This window comes from Oncorhynchus gorbuscha, unplaced genomic scaffold (assembly GCF_021184085.1).
Source record: "Oncorhynchus gorbuscha isolate QuinsamMale2020 ecotype Even-year unplaced genomic scaffold, OgorEven_v1.0 Un_scaffold_5185, whole genome shotgun sequence".
In the NCBI taxonomy this organism is placed as follows: Eukaryota; Metazoa; Chordata; class Actinopteri; order Salmoniformes; family Salmonidae; genus Oncorhynchus; species Oncorhynchus gorbuscha.
Genome location: NW_025749047.1, coordinates 17,501 through 28,252, shown reverse-complemented (window position 1 = coordinate 28,252; position 10,752 = coordinate 17,501). Strand labels below are relative to the sequence as shown.

Sequence of the window (10,752 nt, the reverse complement as noted above, 5' to 3'; positions counted from 1 at the left end):
TCACTGCTGTGGTTGAATACAGTATTACTGTATGGGTCACTGGTGTGGTTGAATACAGTATTACTGTATGGGTCACTGGTGTGGTTGAATACAGTATTACTGTATGGGTCACTGGTGTGGTTGAATACAGTATTACTGTATGGGTCACTGCTGTGGTTGAATACAGTATTACTGTATGGGTCACTGCTGTGGTTGAATACAGTATTACTGTATGGGTCAGTATTACTGTATACTGGTGTGGTTGAATACAGTATTACTGTATGGGTCACTGGTGTGGTTGAATACAGCATTACTGTATGGGTCACTGGTGTGGTTGAATACAGTATTACTGTATGGGTCACTGGTGTGGTTGAATACAGTATTACTGTATGGGTCACTGGTGTGGTTGAATACAGTTTACTGTATGGGTCACTGGTGTGGTTGAATACAGTATTAATGTATGGGTCACTGGTGGGTTGAATACAGTATTACTGTATGGGTCACTGGTGTGGTTGAATACAGTATTAATGTATGGGTCACTGGTGTGGTTGAATACAGTATTACTGTATGGGTCACTGCTGTGGTTGAATACAGTATTACTGTATGGGTCACTGCTGTGGTTGAATACAGTATTACTGTATGGGTCACTGGTGTGGTTGAATACAGTATTACTGTATGGGTCACTGGTGTGGTTGAATGCAGTATTACTGTATGGGTCACTGGTGTGGTTGAATACAGTATGACTGTATGGGTCACTGGTGTGGTTGAATACAGTATTACTGTATGGGTCATTGGTGTGGTTGAATACAGTATTATTTATTATTATTTATTTGTCAAAGACGCCTAATACAACAAGGGTAGTGAAATGCTTACTTGACAAGCCCTTAACTAATATTGAGCAAGTAGACTAAAATAAAAAGTAATAATTAAAAGTAAAACAATAACAATAGCAATAGCGAGGCCATATACAGGGGGTACCGGTACAGAGTCAATGTGGAGGCTATATACAGGGGGTACCGGTACAGAGTCAATGTGGAGGCTATATACAGGGGGTACCGGTACAGAGTCAATGTGGAGGCTATATACAGGGGGTACCGGTACAGAGTCAATGTGGAGGCTATATACAGGGGGTACCGGTACAGAGTCAATGTGGAGGCTATATACAGGGGGTACCGGTACAGAGTCAATGTGGAGGCTATATACAGGGGGTACCGGTACAGAGTCAATGTGGAGGCTATATACAGGGGGTACCGGTACAGAGTCAATGTGGAGGCTATATACAGGGGGTACTGGTACAGAGTCAATGTGGAGGCCATATACAGGGGGTACCGGTACAGAGTCAATGTGGAGGCTATATACAGGGGTACCGGTACAGAGTCAATGTGGAGGCTATATACAGGGGGTACCGGTACAGAGTCAATGTGGAGGCTATATACAGGGGGTACCGTACAGAGTCAATGTGGAGGCTATATACAGGGGGTACCGGTACAGAGTCAATGTGGAGGCTATATACAGGGGGTACCGGTACAGAGTCAATGTGGAGGGGGGCTATATACAGGGGTACCGGTACAGAGTCAATGTGGAGGCTATATACAGGGGGTACCGTACAGAGTCAATGTGGGAGGCTATATACAGGGGTACCAGTACAGAGTCAATGTGGAGGCTATATACAGGGGGGTACCGGTACAGAGTCAATGTGGAGGCTATATACAGGGGGTACCGGTACAGAGTCAATGTGGAGGCTATATACAGGGGGTACCGGTACAGAGTCAATGAGGAGGCTATATACAGGGGTACCGGTACAGAGTCAATGTGGAGGCTATATACAGGGGTACCGGTACAGAGTCAATGTGGAGGCTATATACAGGGGGTACCGGTACAGAGTCAATGTGGAGGCTATATACAGGGGGTACCGGTACAGAGTCAATGTGGAGGCTATATACAGGGTGCACCGGTACAGAGTCAATGTGGAGGCTATATACAGGGGGTACCGGTACAGAGTCAATGTGGAGGCTATATACAGGGGGTACCAGTACAGAGTCAATGTGGAGGTTATATACAGGGGGTACCGGTACAGAGTCAATGTGGAGGTTATATACAGGGGGTACCGGTACAGAGTCAATGTGGAGGCTATATACAGGGGGTACTGGTACAGAGTCAATGTGGAGGCTATATACAGGGGGTACCGGTACAGAGTCAATGTGGAGGCTATATACAGGCGGTACCGGTACAGAATCAATGTGGAGGCTATATACAGGGGGTACCGGTACAGAGTCAATGTGGAGGCTATATACAGGGGGTACCGGTACAGAGTCAAAGTGGAGGCTATATACAGGGGGTACCGGTACAGAGTCAATGTGGAGGTTATATACAGGGGGTACCGGTACAGAGTCAATGTGGAGGTTATATACAGGGGGTACCGGTACAGAGTCAATGTGGAGGCTATATTCAGGGGGTACCGGTACAGAGTCAATGTGGAGGTTATATACAGGGTGTACCGGTACAGAGTCAATGTGGAGACTATATACAGGGGGTACCGGTACAGAGTCAATGTGGAGGCTATATACAGGGGGGTACCGGTACAGAGTCAATGTGGAGGCTATATACAGGGGGTACCGGTACAGAGTCAATGTGGAGGTTATATACAGGGTGTTACGGTACAGAGTCAATGTGGAGGCTATATACAGGGGGTACCGGTACAGAGTCAATGTGGAGGCTATATACAGGGGGTACCGGTACAGAGTCAATGTGGAGGTTATATACAGGGTGTTATGGAACAGAGTCAATGTGGAGGTTATATACAGGGGGTACCGGTACAGAGTCAATGTGGAGGCTATATACAGGGGGTACGGGTACAGAGTCAATGTGGAGGTTATATACAGGGGGTACCGGTACAGAGTCAATGTGGAGGTTATATACAGGGGGTACCGGTACAGAGTCAATGTGGAGGCTATATACAGGGGGTACCGGTACAGAGTCAATGTGGAGGCTATATTCAGGGGGTACCGGTACAGAGTCAATGTGGAGGTTATATACAGGGTGCTACGGTACAGAGTCAAAGTGGAGGCTATATACAGGGGGTACCGGTACAGAGTCAATGTGGACGCTATATACAGGGGGTACCGGTACAGAGTCAATGTGGAGGCTATATACAGGGGGTACCGGTACAGAGTCAATGTGGAGGTTATATACAGGGTGTTACGGTACAGAGTCAATGTGGAGGCTATATTCAGGGGGTACCAGTACAGAGTCAATGTGGAGGCTATATACAGGGGGTACTGGTACAGAGTTAATGTGGAGGCTATATACAGGGGGTACCGGTACAGAGTCAATGTGGAGGCTATATACAGGGGGTACCGGTACAGAGTCAATGTGGAGGCTATATTCAGGGGGTACCAGTACAGTGTCAATGTGGAGGCTATATACAGGGGGTGCCAGTACAGAGTCAATGTGGAGACTATATACAGGGGGTACTGGTACAGAGTCAATGTGGAGGCTATATTCAGGGGGTACCGGTACAGAGTCAATGTGGAGGCTATATACAGGAGGTACCGGTACAGAGTCAATGTGGAGGCTATATACAGGGGGTACTGGTACAGAGTCAATGTGGAGGCTATATACAGGAGGTACCGGTACAGAGTCAATGTGGAGGCTATATACAGGGGGTACTGGTACAGAGTCAATGTGGAGGCTATATACAGGGGGTACCGGTACAGAGTCAATGTGGAGGCTATATACAGGGTGTTACGGTACAGAGTCAATGTGGAGGCTATATACAGGGGGTACCGGTACAGAGTCAATGTGGAGGCTATATACAGGGTGTTACGGTACAGAGTCAATGTGGAGGCTATATATAGGGGGTACCAGTACAGAGTCAATGTGGAGGCTATATACAGGGGGTACCGGTACAGAGTCAATGTGGAGGCTATATACAGGGGGTACCGGTACAGAGTCAATGTGGAGGTTATATACAGGGTGTTATGGTACAGAGTCAATGTGGAGGTTATATACAGGGGGTACCGGTACAGAGTCAATGTGGAGGCTATATACAGGGGGTACGGGTACAGAGTCAATGTGGAGGTTATATACAGGGGGTACCGGTACAGAGTCAATGTGGAGGTTATATACAGAGGGTACCAGTACAGAGTCAATGTGGAGGCTATATACAGGGGGTACCGGTACAGAGTCAATGTGGAGGCTATATTCAGGGGGTACCGGTACAGAGTCAATGTGGAGGTTATATACAGGGTGCTACGGTACAGAGTCAAAGTGGAGGCTATATACAGGGGGTACCGGTACAGAGTCAATGTGGACGCTATATACAGGGGGTACCGGTACAGAGTCAATGTGGAGGCTATATACAGGGGGTACCGGTACAGAGTCAATGTGGAGGTTATATACAGGGTGTTACGGTACAGAGTCAATGTGGAGGCTATATTCAGGGGGTACCAGTACAGAGTCAATGTGGAGGCTATATACAGGGGGTACTGGTACAGAGTTAATGTGGAGGCTATATACAGGAGGTACCGGTACAGAGTCAATGTGGAGGCTATATACAGGGGGTACTGGTACAGAGTCAATGTGGAGGCTATATACAGGGGGGTACCGGTACAGAGTCAATGTGGAGGCTATATACAGGGTGTTACGGTACAGAGTCAATGTGGAGGCTATATACAGGGGGGTACCGGTACAGAGTCAATGTGGAGGCTATATACAGGGTGTTACGGTACAGAGTCAATGTGGAGGCTATATATAGGGGGTACCAGTACAGAGTCAATGTGGAGGCTATATACAGGGGGTACCGGTACAGAGTCAATGTGGAGGCTATATACAGGGGGTACCGGTACAGAGTCAATGTGGAGGTTATATACAGGGTGTTACGGTACAGAGTCAATGTGGAGGCTATATACAGGGGGTACCGGTACAGAGTCAATGTGGAGGCTATATACAGGGGGTACCGGTACAGAGTCAATGTGGAGGTTATATACAGGGTGTTATGGTACAGAGTCAATTGTGGAGGTTATATACAGGGGGTACCGGTACAGAGTCAATGTGGAGGCTATATACAGGGGGTACGGGTACAGAGTCAATGTGGAGGTTATATACAGGGGGTACCGGTACAGAGTCAATGTGGAGGTTATATACAGAGGGTACCGGTACAGAGTCAATGTGGAGGCTATATACAGGGGGTACCGGTACAGAGTCAATGTGGAGGCTATATTCAGGGGGTACCGGTACAGAGTCAATGTGGAGGTTATATACAGGGTGCTACGGTACAGAGTCAAAGTGGAGGCTATATACAGGGGGTACCGGTACAGAGTCAATGTGGACGCTATATACAGGGGGTACCGGTACAGAGTCAATGTGGAGGCTATATACAGGGGGTACCGGTACAGAGTCAATGTGGAGGTTATATACAGGGTGTTACGGTACAGAGTCAATGTGGAGGCTATATTCAGGGGGTACCAGTACAGAGTCAATGTGGAGGCTATATACAGGGGGTACTGGTACAGAGTTAATGTGGAGGCTATATACAGGGGGTACCGGTACAGAGTCAATGTGGAGGCTATATACAGGGGGTACCGGTACAGAGTCAATGTGGAGGCTATATACAGGGGGTACTGGTACAGGGTCAATGTGGAGGCTATATTCAGGGGGTACCAGTACAGTGTCAATGTGGAGGCTATATACAGGGGGTGCCAGTACAGAGTCAATGTGGAGACTATATACAGGGGGTACTGGTACAGAGTCAATGTGGAGGCTATATTCAGGGGGTACCGGTACAGAGTCAATGTGGAGGCTATATACAGGAGGTACCGGTACAGAGTCAATGTGGAGGCTATATACAGGGGGTACTGGTACAGAGTCAATGTGGAGGCTATATACAGGAGGTACCGGTACAGAGTCAATGTGGAGGCTATATACTGGGGGTACTGGTACAGAGTCAATGTGGAGGCTATATTCAGGGGGTACCGGTACAGAGTCAATGTGGAGGCTATATACAGGGGGTACTGGTACAGAGTCAGTGTGGAGGCTATATACAGGGGTACTGGTACAGAGTCAATGTGGAGCCTATATACAGGGGGCACCAGTACAGAGTCAATGTGGAGGCTATATACAGGGGGACACCGAGTCAGTGCGCAGGGGTACAGGCTAGTATTCAGTAGTCTAATGTCTTGGGGGTAGATGCTGTTGAGGAGCCTTTTTGGTCCTAGACTTGGTGCTCTGGTAGTGCTTGCCTTGCGGTAGCAGTTGAGGAGCCTTTTGGTCCTAGACTTGGTGCTCTGGTAGTGCTTGCCTTGCGGTAGCAGTTGAGGAGCCTTTTGGTCCTAGACTTGGTGCTCTGGTAGTGCTTGCCTTGCGGTAGCTGTTGGGTAGCCTTTTGGTCCTAGACTTGGTGCTCTGGTAGTGCTTGCCTTGCGGTAGCTGTTGGGTAGCCTTTTGGTCCTAGACTTGGTGCTCTGGTAGTGCTTGCCTTGCGGTAGCTGTTGGGTAGCCTTTGGTCCTAGACTTGGTGCTCTGGTAGTGCTTGCCTATGTAGCTGTTGGGTAGCCTTTTGGTCCTAGACTTGGTGCTCTGGTAGTGCTTGCCTTGCGGTAGCTGTTGGGTAGCCTTTTGGTCGTAGACTTGGTGCTCTGGTAGTGCTTGCCTTGCGGTAGCTGTTGAGTAGCCAGCCAAGGCTACTTCTCTAATGTTGCTGTGATAGGCCTACATGTTCCTCCTTTGCCTGGTGTGTCGTTGCAGGTTTAGTTTTTTGGTTATTCATTTTCAAGCGTTAAAAAACCGAAGTCAGACTGCACCATTTTAGTAGCCTAGCTAGGACTGTGACATGTGTCTGTACACTTTCCCTCTGCTGAACACAGCAAACCGGACAAACGAAAAATAGTTGAATTCACTGATGGGAGCACATCAGGCTGTAATTTGATAAAGTAGATGACTCAGCTATTGACTGGCTGGTGTGTTGTATTCGGCCCGCGGGCCTTGTGTTTGACACGTACACTATACTATTAGCCACATTATTACTGACTTGTGATTGTTCACCTTGCTAGTTTGATTGACATTCCCTGCCTTATTTACATGTGTACATTTCTGCTCCAAAATATTGAGTTATTGAAACATAAACAGTGCCTCCTGAATGGAACAAGACGGAGAGAGAAAGAGAGAAGGGAGGAAGGGAGTCTCCTGCACCTGGCTGGGAGACAGAGTGAGAGACAAACAATGTACCAGGTCAGCTGTGATTTACCACCTGACAGCAATATGTTTTGGACTACCAAGAAATGTATTGGTGAATTATATATTCATCTGCTTTGCTTTATCTTGGTCCAGGTCGCAGTTGTAAATGAAAACGTGTTCTCAACTAGCTTACTTGGTTAAATAAAGGTGAAATAAAAAAATAAAAAATAAAAAATCATGCATTGAACTACATCCATCTATTCTGCCAACAACCTTAGTGTACGTCATGGAACTCCTATTTTTAAAAACTCTTATAAAGCTAGTTTTGTAGCATAAACTAGGAATTAGATTTTTTTTTTACTGAGATTATGATTGTCTGTTTGTATCATATCTGCAAAGTAGTTAATTAAAACACTGTCAATTCCACATTAAAATAAAACCAGTCATTAAATCATTGTCAGTTATTGTCATAAAATGAATCATATGAATCGTACAATAATATTTGTTGTGAAATGTTTAAAGCCCAAACTCACCTGGAGGTTGAGAAAACTCCGTAGATGACAGGGTTCTGGTCGTCTTTGGTCTCCAGAATGAAGATATCCTCTGAAATGACCCACAGTCAGAGACCATTAACAAAAGGAATACCTTTTCATGCTAGCAGAATGACCTGTACTCATTTTACCAGGACATTGTACCCGGAAACACTGTCAATCAAAAGTGAAAAAAGTTACAAGCCAGAAAACCAAACCACTAAACAAACAATTCAATAATTTCCTCTTATCAAAGTCACGATAATACAAATGTAAATGTTCATTAAAAAACTTTTTTTTTTTAAACATTTCAGCAGTGTAGATAAAGAGTACCGAGCTCATCAAACTGTGTGTCCTGTCCCCCAGGTCCTGGTACAGAACACACCAGACGGGCCTTGAGGAAGGTACTCCAACGATTAATCAGACTCCTCTTCCCTCCGACGTCATTCTAACGGGAGACACAGAGGAGGTGATCGGACATGAAACCAACACCTACATATCTCTCAGTTAGGTACTTTTAGTCTCACTAATTTCATTCAAATCGGTCACTGTAGGATCTGCTGTTACTGTAGGATCTGCTGTTACTGTAGGATCTGTGACTGTAGGATCTGATGTTACTGTAGGATCTGTGACTGTAGGATCTGCTGTCACTGTAGGATCTGCTGTTACTGTAGGATCTGCTGTTACTGTAGGATCTGTGACTGTAGGATCTGATGTTAATATATGATCTGCTGTTACTGTAGGATCTGCTGTTACTGTAGGATCTGCTGTTACTGTAGGATCTGCTGTTACTGTAGGATCTGTGACTGTAGGATCTGATGTTACTGTAGGATCTATGACTGTAGGATCTGATGTTACTGTAGGATCTGCTGTTACTGTAGGATCTGATGTTACTGTAGGATCTGCTGTTACTGTAGGATCTGTTACTGTAGGATCTGCTGTTACTGTAGGCTCTGATGTCACTGTAGGCTCTGATGTTAATATATGATCTGCTGTTACTGTAGGATCTGATGTTACTGTAGGATCTGCTGTTACTGTAGGATCTATGACTGTAGGATCTGATGTTACTGTAGGATCTGATGTTACTGTAGGATCTGATGTAACTGTAGAATCTCTGTTACTGTAGGATCTGCTGTTACTATAGGATCTGCTGTTAATATAGGATCTGCTGTTAATATAGGATCTGCTGTTACTGTAGAATCTCTGTTACTGTAGGATCTGTTACTGTAGGATCTGCTGTTACTGTAGGATCTGGTGTTACTGTAGGATCTGATGTTACCGTCAGATCTGCTGTTACTGTAGGATCTGTTACTGTAGGATCTGTTACTGTAGGATCTGTTACTGTAGGATCTGCTGTTACTGTAGGATCTGGTGTTACTGTAGGATCTGCTGTTACTGTAGAATCTCTGTTACTGTAGGATCTGTTACTGTAGGATCTGCTGTTACTGTAGGATCTGATGTTACTGTCAGATCTGCTGTTACTGTAGGATCTGTTACTGTAGGATATGTTACTGTAGGATCTGCTGTTACTGTAGGATCTGGTGTTACTGTAGGATCTGCTGTTACTGTAGAATCTCTGTTACTGTAGGATCTGCTGTTACTATAGGATCTGCTGTTAATATAGGATCTGCTTTTAATATAGGATCTGCTGTTACTGTAGAATCTCTGTTACTGTAGGATCTGTTACTGTAGGATCTGCTGTTACTGTAGAATCTGCTGTTACGGTAGGATCTGATGTTACTGTAGAATCTCTGTTACTGTATGATCTGCTGTTACTGTAGGATCTGCTGTTACTGTAGGATCTGTTACTGTAGGACCTGGTGTTACTGTAGGATCTGATGTTACTGTAGGATCTGCTGTTACTCTAGGATCTGTTACTGTAGGATCTGCTGTTACTGTATGATCTGATGTTACTGTATGATCTGATGTTACTGTAGGATCTGCTGTTACTGTAGGATCTGCTGTTACTGTAGGATATGTTACTGTAGGATCTGTTACTGTAGGATCTGTTACTGTAGAATCTGTTACCTTAGGATCTGCTGTTACTGTAGGATCGGCTGTTACTGTAGGATCGGCTGTTACTGTAGACTGCTGTTACTGTAGGATCTGCTGTTACTGTAGAATCTCTGTTACTGTAGGATCTGTTACTGTAGGATCTGATGTTAATGTAGGATCTGATGTTACTGTAGGATCTGATGTTACTGTAGGATCTGCTGTTAATATAGGATATGCTGTTACTGTAGGCTCTGATGTTACTGTAGGCTCTGTTACTGTAGGCTCTGTTGTTACTGTAGGATCTGTTACTGTAGGATCTGTTGTTATTGTAGGATCTGTTACTGTAGGATCTGATGTTACTGTAGGATCTGATGTTACTGTAGGCTCTGATGTCACTGTAGGCTCTGATGTTACTGTAGACTCTGTTACTGTAGGCTCTGTTGTTACTGTAGGATCTGTTACTGTAGGATCTGTTGCTACTGTAGGATCTGCTGTTACTGTAGGATCTGCTGTTACTGTAGGATCTGTTACTGTAGGATCTGATGTTACTGTAGGATCTGATGTTACTGTAGGATCTGTTACTGTAGGATCTGTTACTGTAGGCTCTTCTGTTACTGTAGGATCTGCTACTGTCGGATCTGCTGTTACTGTAGGATCTGTTACTGTAGGATCTGTTACTGTAGGATCTGCTGTTACTGTAGGATCTGCTGTTACAGTAGGATCTGTTACTGTAGGATCTGTTACTGTATGATCTGGTGTTACTGTAGGATCTGCTGTTACTGTAGGATCTGATGTTACTGTAGGATCTGCCTGCCACTGTAGGCTCTGCTGTCAAGCCCTTTGTGAAAATATTGTAGCGAATTCCTATTTACCTTGCAGATGCGTGCCACTCTACTGTAAACCCTCTTGTCCCACTGGCTGGACTCTACAGCTGTCTCCTTTAAGAAGAAGTAAACCTTGTCATCGTCCACACTTTGTGTGTCTGGAATGGAGAAGGAACCCACAAACTCTGGCTCTGCATGGGGAGGAAATTATATCATGGTGAGGAGGATAATACAGTATACAGATGTAGGAT

The 10,752-nt window shown here is 45.4% G+C and overlaps 1 protein-coding gene across 1 annotated transcript in view; it reads right to left on the bottom strand.

The window, feature by feature from the left end:
• Window positions 1-7,685: 7,685 nt before the first annotated feature.
• Window positions 7,686-10,752, bottom strand: part of LOC124028984 (semaphorin-3D-like) — a gene marked incomplete at both ends in the record, with an annotated part of 16,447 nt that continues 13,380 nt past the window's right edge. The window contains 3 exons of the mRNA XM_046340866.1: window positions 7,686-7,755; window positions 8,016-8,130; window positions 10,550-10,692. Of these exons, the coding sequence (XP_046196822.1) occupies window positions 7,686-7,755; window positions 8,016-8,130; window positions 10,550-10,692 (328 nt within the window). The remainder of the gene's footprint in view (window positions 7,756-8,015; window positions 8,131-10,549; window positions 10,693-10,752) is intronic.